Source organism: Zootoca vivipara, chromosome 4 (assembly GCF_963506605.1).
Source record: "Zootoca vivipara chromosome 4, rZooViv1.1, whole genome shotgun sequence".
Classification (NCBI taxonomy): Eukaryota; Metazoa; Chordata; class Lepidosauria; order Squamata; family Lacertidae; genus Zootoca; species Zootoca vivipara.
Window position 1 is genome coordinate 29,571,687 of NC_083279.1, and position 15,813 is coordinate 29,587,499.

At 38.8% G+C, this 15,813-nt stretch overlaps 1 protein-coding gene and 1 long non-coding RNA gene across 12 annotated transcripts in view; one reads left to right on the plus strand and one right to left on the minus strand.

Moving 5' to 3' along the window:
- Window positions 1-12,386, plus strand: part of INPP4A (inositol polyphosphate-4-phosphatase type I A) — a 99,977-nt gene extending 87,591 nt beyond the window's left edge. For all 8 annotated transcript variants that reach the window (XM_035114601.2, XM_035114600.2, XM_035114605.2 and 5 more), the window contains one exon: window positions 6,747-12,386. In XM_035114601.2, coding sequence (XP_034970492.1) covers window positions 6,747-6,879 — 133 coding nt within the window. In that variant the 3' untranslated portion in view covers window positions 6,880-12,386. The remainder of the gene's footprint in view (window positions 1-6,746) is intronic.
- The window catches only part of LOC118084738 (uncharacterized), a 40,303-nt gene that overhangs the window by 19,000 nt on the left and 5,490 nt on the right, over window positions 1-15,813 (minus strand). The window lies entirely within an intron of this gene.

Consider the following 15,813-nt stretch of genomic DNA (forward strand, 5'->3'; position numbering starts at 1 on the left):
AATTGTCATTTTGAATGTTTCATGATGCAGCAATCAGAACCCATCACAACCTGTCAGTGTTCTGTGGTCATATCAGTTTAACTCCTGTTTTCTGAAGCTGCAGACATACTTGAAAATTCTAATCTATTTTTTAAAATGTAAGGAATTTGTTTACTGTTCAATACATTGTTTCAAGCACTACTCGAAAGCTCCAATTTTACATACCAAAAAAGAAAGGATAAGAAATCCAGTTTTAGTCTTTATTGGTGTTCTCAGCACTACCGTGGAGTCCTGTTCTCAACATTCACTTTTGCTGAATGTACTGTACTGTGTGTCTTCTCACCAAATTCTCAAAAGTGTTCAATTCTCTTATCCTTTCTGTATGTTTTTGCTATTTGATCCTTTCTAAATCTTCAATGGTCTACTTTTTATGTTACCTTTTTACTTCAGCAATATTGCTTTCTGAATTTGCCATGGAGTCTTTTATGTAAAGCATATGATTCCATAAAGGGGAATCACCTTAAACCTGGGCTATGATTGAACCAGCATCCTGGTTAAGAAAACATTAACATATATATATATAAAAGAGAGAGAAAAAATATATATGCTCAAATGTATTCCCAGCCTCATTTATAATATTTAATTGGTGTCCTTCTGATATACTAACTACATTTTAATAGATCTGGACATTTTAAATAAAAATTGGGTACTGTATAATATAGTCATTATTCGTCATTTTAAAGTCCCATTGAATGCACCTGATTGTTTACCCAATTCTGGTTTGGGAGAGAAAAGCCATGCCGTTTATGTTAAGTGCATTTAACATTTAGGAAAACATCAACATTAGGGCTGGACCCAGAGAAATGCTGGGAGAAGGGTGTAAATTGGAAGGTTATCACCCCACTCCCATCCTTCCTTCAAGAGCCCCACGAAGAGCTTCACATAAGGGTTGGTATGCTGTGGTGCAGGGGACTGAGGTGGAAGGAGGAATCCTCAGAAATTGGACAGAGGCAGTCAGGGTTGTAGTGTGAGGGGGCTTTCCAGGGTGACTGTCCGGGGTGCATTGGGGTGGGGGGTGCTGCTTATACCACCTTACCTGAACCTGAACCAGCCTTGCGCTGGTGTTGCTCACTGGGTAGGAGGCCAATTTGCCTTGCTCATTATGGTGGATTTTTGTTTGTTTGATGACTTTTTAAAAATCATTTTTTAAACTAACCTACTTTAGAGCTAAGTAATTTTTAACACTGATACCTTTAACTCACATTGAAGAATTTTTGAAAGGGTCAAATGCTATAATGGTTATTCATGTTCAGTTTTGCTTTTCAGAGCTCCCTTCCTTTGCAGCATGTGGAAGCATGGCAGAGCAGCATGGAAACATTGCTTGGCCAAATGAGAAAATGAACATGGAAAACCATTCTTGTTCAACCTACATGTATTTATTTTCAGTAGATTACAGTATTCTTTCTTATTTTCTCTTTTTATTCTCTTTCTCTCTCCTTTATTCTGTAATTGTGCCTTTTATTATTATTATTATTTAAAATTGGCACACCTCCCTATTCTTTAACCTAACACGTTCTATTTTCTGTTGTGGCTTCTTTGATGTTTCTTTTTCTCCTCTTCTTGATTTATTTTGCCACTTTTATTTCCTTTTCGTACGACCATTGCATGTCTGTGTGTGTTTCTTTCTTTACTTTCCTTTCTCCCCGAACTTCTTCCTTTTCACAGTATTGGAACACGGGAGGTAGTCACGCAGAAGAACTTGTGTGGCCTGGTGCCCATCCGGGATTTCAGGCTAGACCCCAATCTTCTCTACTCTATTCCTTTACTAGCTCTAAGCCCCAATTTACTGATTGTGTGGCTATTTCTGAGCATTGCCTACTTGGTGGCTAAATTACGTTGCAAGTGAATATGAGTTTAAAAGCAAACAGAAGCAAAAATTTCAATGAAGTGCCAGAATATTTATTGCCACCTGGTACCTATTTGTCAAAGAATGTCTCATAGCATCGTCTGCCAAGAATAATAATTATTATGCCTTACAATTTTGTGTTTCTATTGTACTAAACTTGTAAATACACATCAGATTATTTTATGAAAAGGAATTGTATCGAACGTTTAAACTGTTAACGCTTTCAGTGCTTGTAACATAGTCTGATAGCGGCCCTGTTACCTCGGTATTTTACCCAACCTGAAGATTAGTTTCTCTTACCAAATATTTTTCAGGCATCCAAATCCGGAGTCTCTTTTCTTTCTCTCTCTGTAGATACACACAGTTTTGTTTCACATGTTCCATGTATTCCAGAGAAAGGAACTTGTATTCCAGAGAAAAGAATTTGTATCTTTTTTGTATATTCCTAAAGTGTGTCAATCTTGCGTTTCATATTTATGTGATATGCAAAGAAAGAAAGTGATGGTTTGTAACAGGTTTAGCTAAACAAATATGTTCAGCACCTTACTACTTTGATTTCTAGGCATAGCCTCTAAAGTAGCATTTGCCAACTTGGTGCCTTCCAGATGTTTGGGGCTACAGTTTCACCATCCCCCTGCCCGCATGGTTGTGTTGGTTGGGGGCTGATGGAAGTTGTAGTCCAAAACACCCGGAGAGGGCACCAGCTTGGTGAACGCTGCTCTAAATAATTATAGTGATCCATGCTTAGAATCATGTACTTGTTTTTTTCCTCAAAGTTAAATCTGTTGCAGCAAATTATACCAACTTTTAAAAAAGAACCAACTTGAACTGCAGTATACTGCATGCAATATACAGTGGTGCCTCGCTAGACGAATTTAATTCGTTCTGTGAGTCAATTCGTTTTGCGAAAAATTCGTCTAGCAAATCCCATAGGAATGCATTGAATTTTATTTTTTTGCCCATAGGAACACATTAATTGAATTTCAATGCATTCGTATGGGAAACCGCGATTCGCTAGACGAATTTTTCACAAAACGAACTCTTCTTGCGAGGCAACCTCCGCTCAAAAAATCTCTTCGTTAAGCAGAAAATTCATCTTACAGGGCATTCGTCTAGCGAGGCACCACTGTACTTTCAGTTTATTTCTATATCTACTTTTTTAATGTATCAAAAAGGGAAGAGTGAGTAGCAAATAACAGTTTACAAATAATCTGTAATTCTACTTAAATCTTCGGGAAAATATTTTTATAGTATATGTGAATGGAATCATATGTAAATTAATCCTGACATTAAATATTACCATAAAAGATGCACTAATGAGATATTTCAGCTAATGGTTAACGTTTTAGTTAGAAGAGATGAAATAAACTTAAAATAGTTAAAAGATGCTAACATAGAGTAACTGCTCCCAGAAAATTACTCTGGGACAACAATTATGCTTAATTACTACAGTTATGACATTTAATTGTTCAGATATGCACATATCAGCATTCAGTAAGCTTGTATAGCTATAATATTAAAGTTATAATTTTGTGGATTAATTTAATTAAAAGACAACAGCCAACATTGCAAAACCGGAATTCCCCTTCTCTTCCACTCCCCATTCCCTCCCCAATTCTGCTTCAGGTCTATGAACCTCTAGAGCAGATTTGGGGGGTGCATGGGAGGCTGCCAAGGGAACGCGAGGAAGATGAAACCCAATGTGCTAGTGGCAGTCTGTTCCACAGGCATGTGACTGCCTGTGAGATTTTAAAAGGAGTTAAAATAAGGTTACCAGACGTCCCCGTTTCCTGGGGACAGTCCCCAGATTTACACATCAGTCCCCATACAAAATCCATTGAAATTGAAAAGTGTCCCTGGATTCACTGAAAAAAAATCTGGTAACCTTAAGTTAAAAGGCTTAGAGACAAATTCTAACTGTCATGTTCCATTGTGCTCTGTCCCACTGGTACAAAGATGTTGTTTCAATTGCATTTATTTTGACAACTAGTATAGAAGCGGATGTAGCCTTGACTATGGACTGTATGTTACCAGAGTAGCATGAGAGCTACTGCTCCTGTAGCTCAATCCTGTCCTGCTCCAATAACATTTGTAGGAAGCAGTCATATGACTTGGTGTAACAGGCATAATTATTTCACACTACATCAAAATCACTTCTTATGTACTCAGAGTAGACCTATTGAAATTAATGGACCTAAAGTAGACATATCTACTAATTTCAATGGTCTGAGGAGGATGAAAATTGGATGCAACCCAGTGATATTGGTGTGGGAAATACTCCTGATGCACGAGACTGCTTTATACAGACATTACTGTGGAATGTTTCTACAGTGCAGGTTTCATCTGCTCAGAAGCAGTAGCCACACTACTCAGGCAATATAACAACAGGTCTGGTGAGGAATGCATTGCAAGATAATTATCTGCCCCACTCCCCTGCAATGTAAGCATACTGCACGGCAGCATTAAAGCCTTTGTCAGAGGAATGCCTCATACATACATTGCAACTTGTCATAGCATGCATTGAGTCTTACCTCTCAAACTAGATTAAAAAAAAGCATGCATAGGGTAAAAAACATGTATCTGGGTCATGTGTGTTTCCCAGAAGCTGCGATTTACACACACACACACACACACTTCTGCGTGTGCAGGAAGTTATCACAGCCTTGGTAAGTAGCCAGTTGTTAGGCTGACTACAACCAGGCAATGAAGCAGTTTTACTTTTTTTTTCTTATAGGCCAGGCACCCCCAAACTCAGCCCTCCAGATGATTTGGGACTACAACTCCCATCATCCCTAGCTAACAGGACCAGTGGTCAGGGATGATGGGAATCATAGTCCTAAAACATCTGGAGGGCCGCGTTTGGGGATGCCTGTTGTAGGCTGTCAGTGTGCCACAAATGATTAACATAGGCAGGGGTGGGCTAGTCAATTTTTGTAAGACTTAGCTATCCTGCCTCCTCCTTCTGCAGCACTGAAGATAATGGGGTAGCTCTTAAATATGCAGAGCTTTGTGAATCCAGAAGAGCTCAGGATGGTACCAAATGAGTTTCAGATAGTAAACACATCCTCAATCAGTGTACACAGAGTAAGCCGGGTGCACAAAATCAGACTATCTATACATACCCTCCCTCTGTAAGACTGCTAAATCAAAATGTATGCAAATTGTTGCCACAAATTTAACACCCTAGAATACTTTTGTACTTTTAAATGAATCAAAGTGACACTCAAGTATAAATTAAAGTCACTACAGATAAAATAAGTACTTCAGAGTCCCAATGCATTGTTTTAGTAGGAAGGACAACAAAATCATTTACTTGTGAAATTAAGCCATATAAAAATGTGTATTATACAATGACAATTGAGTTAATGAAATCAGTTAATCTCAGTTTCATATCAAGGTGTGCACAATCCATAGAGTAGATTTCAGTATGAAAGTTAAACAGCTGTTAATATGCCCACTGAAATTAACAAAACTTCAAAAGAGCTTGTTTGTCTGGGTCTTGCTTTATGTTGATAGTGGAATAAATTACTATAATTCCAAAATCTCACCACCTTGGAAACAATGCTGCTATAATTTAACAAGGGGCATATTAAATGTTGCTGTCCTTAATTGTTTAAAATATAATTATATATCAGTCCTATGTTTGTGTGCTTTGTTTAACACTTATGCTCTAGCATGAAACCATTTTCATTTTCCATTGTTATCTTCTATATTCAAAGGAACCAAAGAAAGTTCTCTTTTGATGGTCTAAGTTAATTCATGTGTACCAAAATGATGTGCTTCCGTACATAGCTGTTTTTCAGCACTTTCAGTTTCATGAAAAATAATGGCCTTTTAAATAGATTTCAGAAATATTGTATTGAAATGCAATAGAGTTCAAAACCAGAGTGTAAATGTTAAGATTGCCTATTGTAGCAATGACTATCACACCAAAAGAGGATTGTTCCCCAACAGCCCAGTATGGATTTTATTCTGCCACTTTAAACCATAGTTAAGGAGCAGGCCAGCAGAATTATTGACCCCATCCTCTTCTACAATTTCACATGCAAATCCCCACTTCTCCCTTTTACCATGGTTTATTGTTATGTGCTAAGCTGGACTCACATTATAACTACAGTTTGAAGCTGCTTTCCAATCCTAGGTGAGAAGAAATTTGGTTAGCACTAGTGCATACATAACATTAAATCATGGTTAAATGGAAGGAAATGCACAAGCGTACAACCCACTATAGCTTTCTTAGGTTAACCTGCGATAGGTAATTTCCTAGGTTAAACCTGCAAGGTAAATATGAGGAAAGGTTGCATTCTTAAATATTGATGGCTTTCTAGCATATGGTTGGTGGCTGTACATAGTATTTTTTCAAGCAATTAAACTGCACTAAACTTTTAAGGATTGTGATTGTATTAGTATTAGCTGGTTAAGTTCCCTTCCCCAACCGCTCCTACTGTGCATAGCAAATTATCTAGTCATGGTAACCTTCAGCAAAGCCCTTGCTAAACTGATATGCAGGAAATAGTTGTTGTTGTTGAAAAGCATTTATTACTGCACAGCATATGCGCCATGAAATACTTCGGAACATTGCAGAGATCAGTTGCATTGCAACTACCGTAGTTACACTATTGCTTTTTAGAATTGCAAGTTTAGCAACTAGAACACTGCATGTTTCTATTTCACGTGCCTCATAACTGCACTGTTTAGTGATCCACTGCTTTTAAATTTGCAATGGCAAATTATTCAAGCACCTGTTCAAGTATTTCAATGCTATGAACTAACTAGTTCACCTCATTATTGTCTAAAATAATTGTTCATTTTGTTTTTGTTTTTACTGCTGTCATTTTTTGTGCTTGTCTCTCTTTCCCAGTGAGGGTTGTCGAAGAGAAAATACAATGAAGAATGTTGGATGTCGCAAGTATGCATTTAATTCCCTGCAGCTGAAGGCTTTCCCCAGGTATTACAGGCCTCCTGAAGGAACTTATGGAAAAGTTGAATCATAAGATCACTCTGTCCTGTAATTAGTTGTTCCATTAAAAAGAAATGTGGATACACTCAATTTTAGTATATGAACTTTGACAACAATGTCAGAAACAATTTTTTGTATGTTTCACTACTTAATACCGAGCATGTACTTTTATTAAATTGGATTCCATAGGAAAAATATTTACTGACCCTTTATAACATGAAAATGTGATGACCGTCTGCTCATGTAACTAGCCATCAATGTATGTAAGATGCCTGTTCCATTGATTTCTTACTTACATGCCTAAATAAGAAAGGTCTGTACTGTTGATGATTTTATGAATGAAATTTAGGCAGCTGTTTCACACATCTTTTTATACTGATTTGATTTGAGATTAAGACTTTCATATAATACTTTTTTTAAAAAACCTCAGACTTTGTAAATAGTAAATGAATTGGATGTGAGGCAGTTTGATAAGTACAAGCAGCATTGTTATGCAGGAAAAGCTAAAACTCAGTTTTTAAGACAGTGCAGCACAGTAATATAAATGCCAGGACCTTAAAATGTTTTCCTTTAGGTAGGACACTATCATATAAGTGGTGTGTACTATACAGCATCAGGAATTGACACAAAGCCCAGATCAAAAACTGGACTGGACCCATGATTCTTTCAGTTGTCTTTAGAAATTTTACAATTCTATACGTTTGAAATGTAGGGTCAAGGAAGAGAGAGTTGCACATGGCAAAATAGTTAATGTGATTTGTAATGCTCTGGGCAGAGGACTCAAAAGACAAGTTGTTGTTGTTTAGTCGTGTCTGACTCTTCGTGACCTCATGGACCAGAGCATGCACATTCTTAACTGGCATTGTAAATTAGATACAAAAGCGCATTCTGGTTTGGCATTTGAAGTGCCAAGGAGGCCGAGTCCCCTGCATATCTGCGTCATCAGAGGCATCCAACCTATTTCAGTTTGCACCTCTTTCTGTTGATATCCATCAGCCTACTACACACAGCAATGCCATTCAGTGGAAGACAAATATTGAGAAATTCTCTCTCTCTTTTCATGCACAAGATGATATTATACAACTTCACTTGTGCAAGCAGCTGTTTGAAAGCCTTTTGCCAAGTATGCTTGCTGGATTTACAGCTGGGTTCTATAACTAAATTAGATGCACTTTAACCATTTGGAATTGGTGGTTCCTTACTTTCCTCTATGTCTTCAGCCTTTCAAATATTTTTACTGTATTATATTTAACTTTTACTAGGAGTAGACCCATTGATATTAAAGGCCATGACTACTGGTAATTTAGACCCACTAATTTCAGTGAGTCTACTCTGCGTAATAGTTGAATATAGCCCATAGGTAATGAAAACTATTAAGTACATAAGGGATTCCTACTTTCAGATCATTGTTTTACACAAAAGCCAAATGTTTCTCTCATGAAGCCATAATTCATTGATGATAAGGCTACACATTGAACTGGTATAGGTGTAACACTAAACCATAGTTCAGTGTTATGTGAATGAGCTGAGCTCACACCTCCGCAATTACAACTTTGATGAGGAGTTGGGAACTACTACTTTTTAAACCAGATGCAGTTTATTGGTATCAGGGGTGCCAACTTAAATAAAATATTGGGGGCCCAGGCAAGTCCTGCCCCACATAATTGATACGGGAATGGCACATGCACACCATTTGAATGGCAATGCCCATCAACTTTGGGAGGGTCCAGCCCCCTCAAAAAAAGGGGGGCGGGAAGGGACCTCAGACCCTAGGAGTTGGCTCCTATGATTGTTATGCCCCAAAGGAACAAACAGTTAGTTTAAACTATGGTTCATTGAAACAAGTCTGGCCCAAACCATAGTTTATGATATTGGCTTGTCTCAACAAATCTTAGTTTAAGCTAACTATTTATCCCTTTCAGACAGAACAATAAACTGCAGCTTGTTAAAGACAGGAATCGGAAGTTTCCAAGCTACTCCTCAAACTTCTGTTTAAGGCAGGAAGTTGATGCATCTCTTCTCCTCCTTGGCCTACCCTGGAAGAGGAGATGGAAGTGTATCAGTTTGAGAGACACTGCTGCTTGTTTACATAATGCTAATTTGTGGTTCAGAATTATGTCTGAACTGGACCACTGTCTTCCAATGGGAGATGGTCATGTGAAAAGCCGCTATTTAACAAAACTACCCTTTAGAAAGACAGGCATTAATATTAATTGATTGCACCAGTACAAAATGCAAATGTGTGAATAATGCTTAAGGTAGAATAATACAGTCTTCTGTTGATATGTGACCAGCAGCAAAACAAAAGTGAAATTAAGCAGTGATTTTTTAAAAAATCATGTCATGCTTAATCTTCTGTAGAGTTGTTTAATCCAGTATATAATAGCCATGATAACATTTTCATACCAAGACCCAGGACAAACATCTACACTTTTAACGTCTATTGAAATTAGTGATGTTTATGTATAATAACTATGTTTAGGATCATGGGCCCTGTAATGGAAATGGGAAATGTGGTTCAATTATTCTCCACAAAATAAGAACCCAGTATACATGGGACATTTTCCAATTGTGTGTTACTTTCCCAGCTATTTATATTTGCACTTTAATTTCGCAAAGGTTTTCATTGTTTATTCTAGGCCTACAGACATTTGTTATACTATTTGCTTTTCGCAGTTTGATGGCTTAGCTGTGTTGTTACATGTGCTAGTCATGATTTTGCACTAATCATGATTTTGGTAAACTAGTCGTTTATTGCTGTTTCAGCCTTGTTTGCAGTTTCAGTGCTATGAATGCTATGTAACATGTTTAACCTCAAACTCTGCACCAAGTGTAAACGTTTTTGGTCCATGTTGAAATTGTACTATTGGGAAAACTCATCCCGATATAGCATAAATGTGCATTATTTTGTATTTATGTTCACCACTCAGTGTATTTTTGTACATATTAATCATGTACTTAAACACCTAAGTTATTATTTTTCAGCTTTGGAGGAAGGGCTACTGAGTTATTAGAGAAGATTTCAGTAATTTAATGATTCCCTAAAACTTTGGCAAGCAATGTTTTTAGAAAACAGCACACAGAATACTGTCAGCCATCTCTTAGAGCCATAGGGTGTATTTCCCCATTCTTTTAATGGGAAAGGGAAGCTGAAACTTTAGGCCAGGTTGGCTAGTATAAATATTCAGGATTACATTTCTAGCTATTTTTAGCTATTCCCCCTCTAAATAACAACGAGCCTTTATTTTACATGCCTACTTGAATTACACTACGGAAAATTGTTTGTTTTTACAATGTTTCATTCACTTCGGTGAGGTTCTGTGGATAGAAATGCATTATCCAGCATTGGAATACTTATATGAAGAATTTCCAAACTCCTCATATGTGTCCTTTGAACCCCTCACTTTTTTTAAGATACCAAGCTATAGTACTGCATTAATTATAGGGAAGGGGTTCAATATTCTGATTATCTTTGGGTTGTTTGCAATATGTAGAACAACTTTCCCCATGTAATATTTTATAAAGAGATTTTGACATATACATAGATAGGATTCCATTGAGGACAAACTGAATAGAGCTTAATGGAAAATTGAAAACTTTGAAAACATAAATCCATATTAGGAAAATTCATTTAATTGTTTTATTTGAGTGGCGGATTGCACAGAAAAGGCATTCTTAAAGAATACTATAACATGAATTCTAACTAATTTTTTTAGTACATTTTAGAAATGAAACCTACTAAAGGGGTATAAAAGAAACTGCTGCTAAGTCTGTTTGTCTCTTAAAACACCCACAGCACAGTTGCCTTTTCGGTTTCATTTATGTATGTAGAGCTGTTGTAAAATAGAGCACTGTTTTTGTCTCAACACAGTTGTATTTGCCAAGCTTGGGGCATTGAAAAGTTTATTTTATTTATTTGTTTTGGGGCAGTATTAATATACCATAAACATATGATTACTGTTTTATATAGTCAATTCTTCCAATCCATGTATGCTGTAAATGTGCTAGTCTTTAGGGATAAAATAATAAAGAACTGACAAGAATGCTGAGATTAGTATTTTTGTTTCATTAAAAACATGATAAAATACACTGCAACTTTCAAGGCTTTAGGCCGTCTATTATATTATACTTTCTAGGGTTTTCCTACTAGCAGGGGTGTCGGGATTTTCTGGGCCCAGTACATTGTATCTTGACTGGAACCTCTAACCACTTGCAAAAGAGGATGCACATTTGCATGCAACCTGTATCTGCAAATCTATGTTCTCTTTTGCAGATGGAGGGTCCCAAAACACAATGGCGAACGGTGCCGCTTGGCTGCCTGTGGCGGCACATACGCAGTCCACCCTGGCGCGTGCGCCGCTCACCGCCACGATGCAGCCTGACGGACTGCGCTTGTCCGCACAAGCACAGTCCGTCTGTGGTGGTTGGCGCGCTCAGCTGGAGAAAGCAAGGGGCGGGCCAGTGGTGCTGCTCGGGTGGCGCACTCAGCCGGAGGTGAGGGCAACGGCGCGCTTGGCCGGAGGAGACGAGGGGCGGGCCAGGGGCTGGCGGTGCTACCCCCGTGCACTGCCCCCGCTAGACTGGAGCTAGGGACGTCCCGCCCCTCCCTTGCTATGCCCGTGCCAAAACATAACTTCTAGGTGGTACAACCACCCAGGAAAGATGCATCCTGGTTGCTTTTTTTAAAAAAAGCAACTCATATTCCAAGGGCCTGGGCTAGATCAGTTGGTTATGGCAAACCAACCAGATGGGCAGGGTCCTAAAAGACTGCTGTTTTCCCCATCCCCTTTCCTATTTCTTTCGCCTGGTATCCAAACAACTCACTCATCAGTCGCAGCTCTGACTTTGCTCAAAGGCTAAAAACATGGGTGGAAATTTCACAGAAATTGCTTAGATGGGTACCTTTCTTTCGTCATCATCCCCACAAGTGCTAGCATATTACTTTTTTTCTTTTAATGTAAGTATGGCCACCTGCTAGTGTGGGTTCAGTACATCAGTATCCTTGTACCTACAAGCGGTTGCATTTTCTTTTAAATTTTTATTTAAAGATTTGTTTTTATTGTTGATAAAGGTGGTCCTACTATTGTGCCTTTATTTATTAATAAGGACAAATAGACATTTTATTTATCAGTATATATAGGGCCAAATCTTTGTGTGGCTTACAATGAAGATAAGCTAAAGATGCTGTTTGGTACAATATATTGCAGAGATGGTATAGAACTGGCATCCCCAAACTGCGGCCCTCCAGATGTTTTGGCCTACAACTCCCATGATCCCTAGCTAACAGGACCAGTGGTTAGGGATGATGGGAATTGTAGTCCAAAACATCTGGAGGGCCGAAGTTTGGGGATGCCTGGTATAGAATGATTTATAATTTAAGGGATTCGAGATTTAGGCTATAAGGTCATACATCTTATGTTTATCAAACAGCAGCTTCCCCCACCCCCCACCGAAAAAAGCAAGCCACTTCTGAAACTAAGGGAACTCGGTGTTCAATACTATATGACAAGGGGTTGCTGATCTAATAATGTAAGGGGGGGGGTGTAAAAAAAAAAGTCCACTGGGTATACCGAAGCCTTTGGTCCTGCATAAAGTATTACTGTATTTATATAGCACTAGCAAGATGTATGGCTGTGCTCGTGGTCTTGCAATCAAAAATTTGACATGGAACACACTTTAAAGCAAACCAGGAAAGAATGTGATTTCGGGTACATATACTTAAGACTTGATTACAAGCTTAGTTGCAATGTGGCATGATAACCAGGGGGCTAAACCAAAGGCTTCACATAAGAAGTGGATTTTGAGGATGCAGGCCAGTAAAGGGGAAAGTGGTGGAATCTTCTGAAGGAGCAGGAAACCTCTGGATGGCTGAAGGAGTGACAGTGGAGGACTGAAGGCCACAAACATGGACATATATGAGGGGCTGTGTCTCCGTCCACTGCTCACCAGCCCACTGTCATTCTCCCCGTATTAACCGCCTTCCCATGCAACTATTAAGCTCACTTTTCACTTTCCCAAACCACTTTCTAAAGTCACTTTCCTGTTCCACAGCCCTGCTTTGTACCCATTCTCTCTCTCTCTCTCTCTCTCTCTCTCTCTCTCTCTCTCTCTCTCTCTCTCTCTCACACACACACACACACACACACACACACACACACACACCCCTAGTAATTTCCTGCATCTTCCTCCTTCCACACATTGCAACTACTAAGCACCTGTTTCATTTTCTGCCCAGTTATGAAGCCATCATCCCTTTCTATTCTTCAGATGCTGTCATGATCCTGGCTTTCATGTTCAGCCCCCATCCCTATGCCTTCTACTGCCCCCCTTTTTGCAAGCCCCTTTGCACCCCCAATTTCCCCATCACTCCTTTTTCCCTTCACCCTCACTTTCCTCAACTCACCTTTGCACACAGACCACCCCCATTTCCATCCTGATCCTCCTATACTGCAGCCCCCTTTGTGCACACACCCCATGCTAATATATGTTACTGTATCTTTAAGATGAATAGAATATTAAGAACAAGCCTGCCAGTTAGCTTATTCAGTTACGGGCCCAGTTGATAGATGTTGTATATGGATGTTTGCTTGTTAATTAAACATCCCTTCTAAATTACACTGAATCTGGAAATTCATGTTGAAAACGACAAATGATATCAGAAGTGTGGTGTATATGGATGTTTGCTTGTTAATTAAACATCCCTTCTAAATTACACTGAATCTGGAAATTCATGTTGAAAACAACAAATGATATCAGAAGTGTGTGTGTGTGGGGGGGGGAGATACATTGCAGAAAGGTACTACCGGTATGTGTTGTTAATAAAATCTGCCCTTATTCCCTTATGGGGTACACAAGAGCCATCGGTAGGAGAAAATAACAGAGGCCAACCAGAGAATATTGAGAAGCAAAGCAGCCAATAAGCCTGATCTTTATTAAAGCTGTTGCAACAGGATAGAGGACCCAGAACAAAGGTGTGCCTGCCCTTATATAGACATTTTAAATATATAAATTTCCTGCCCTGGAGTCCAAGGCCTCCCCCAGAAACATCATGCATACCTATGTTTCTCTTCTATGGCTGATTTTCAGGGGATGTCTTATTTATTTATTTTTAATTAAGTATGGTACAGTTTAACCTACAAGGTTAAACTGCCTATCACTATGTCTTATTTTCAGGTTATGGCTTATATTCCTTGAATGCTTAAAAATCCTGCTATGGCTTATTTTATGGCTACGTCTTATTTTCAGAGAAACAGGGTACATCACAGAAGGGGCCCAAGACCACCCCCCAGATACATCATACCTACATCATAGAAAAGGTGGTCTACAACGGAAATTTGAATTTTGTTGTTTTTCCTGTCTGCCAGGTTATCTGATAATGCCTTATCTGATTGCCTTTCCTGGTAGTCTGGACATTCCTTTGAGATGGTAATTACTTAATTCCTGAGACAATGGGAAGGTTTTCCCCCCCCCACCTCCTCCCTCCTTGCAGAAGAAACACTTGGTCAGCTTGGGAGTAAAAATGGTTTGAGGACTGTCTTCCTATGCTGCTTCAGACATGTGGTTTATATATTTATGTACGTGTTTGCTTGGTACATTTATGAACATTTATTATATATCTGAGACCTTAAAATTCTTATAACATATGGAACATTTGAGGGCTCCACATTCTTTATCTCTCTCTCATGAGGCAGCTGAGGAATGGAAGAGAGAGAAGTTTTAAGTACAATGAAGGGAGTGATGCTGAAAGAAAAAACACAGCTTTAAACTATGGCAGAACTTTGAATAAAGTGTTCCCATTCTTATTCAAAGTCACTATTGTCCTTTTCACGGAGTTTGGAGTTTGACTGTTAACTTTGCTAACTCTGCAATGGGAATGGGAACACTTTACAATATATTTGCAGAAACAACAGAAAGAAATGGTCTCGTTGGCAGGATTTAAATAAACATTTACAACTTTATTTACAGAGAACAAGAAGTATAACTATGTGATAACATAATATTGTATATAAACAACAGAATGTATCATCTGATGTAATAAACCAGAAATGGTAGTTGAGGGAAGTCAACAGGGAGGGGGGAAATTGGAAAATGTATGTTCAGCAATGATATGGAATACTTGTTTTGAGAAAATAAAATCAATAAAAATTATTTTTTTAAAAAAGCTTTGAATAAAGTGGGGGTGGGAAAATATTGAGAGGAAAATGGTACAGAACTGTGATGAGGCACTACAAATTTTCCAGTGGGGACTGCACTATGAGGTTTTTACATTATTATTGCATAGATAAGAACAAAATGATAACAGCTGGCAAAGTTTTGAAGATAAGGATAATGAGCTAATACTGGATCTGAGAGTAGAAGGAAGCCATTGAAGTGATTTAAGGAAGGGGTATCATATGACCAAGCAACAAGAGATGTGAATGATCTTGGCAAGAGAGTGCTGAATGAGGAAACCAAGATGAGAGAATGGAAGGACAGCAATGAGAAAGTTACTGCAGTCTAGGCCAGTGGTTCCCAACAGGTGGTCCGGGGACCCCCAGGGGTCCACGAGCTATGCCAGAGGGGTCCGCAAGATGCTATTAGAATAAAAAATATATTAAATATATTTTGTATGAAAACAGATTTTTTTTTTGGCCGCTTCCTGCATGAGCAGAGTCTAGCGCAAAACTAGAATTAGATAGAGGCAGTAGTTCTGCTGTATGCCGTTAGGTGGCGCTTTACAAACACTACTGTTTTGCAAAGAGGCAGCGCGCGCATTCTACTAACGCTCACCTCCCCAAGATGCTTTGCGCGCGTCGGCTTCATTTGTGCGCTACTGCGCAGGTACCCTGTCTTCTCCATTCTCCTCCCTCCTCCCTGGCGTGCGCTGCCTCTTTGCAAAACAGTAGTGTTTGTAAACAAAGCAAGCATTTTCTTCCATGTGTTTCATGAAAAACAAATATAGGAATCGGCTCGACATGCGGTCGGATTT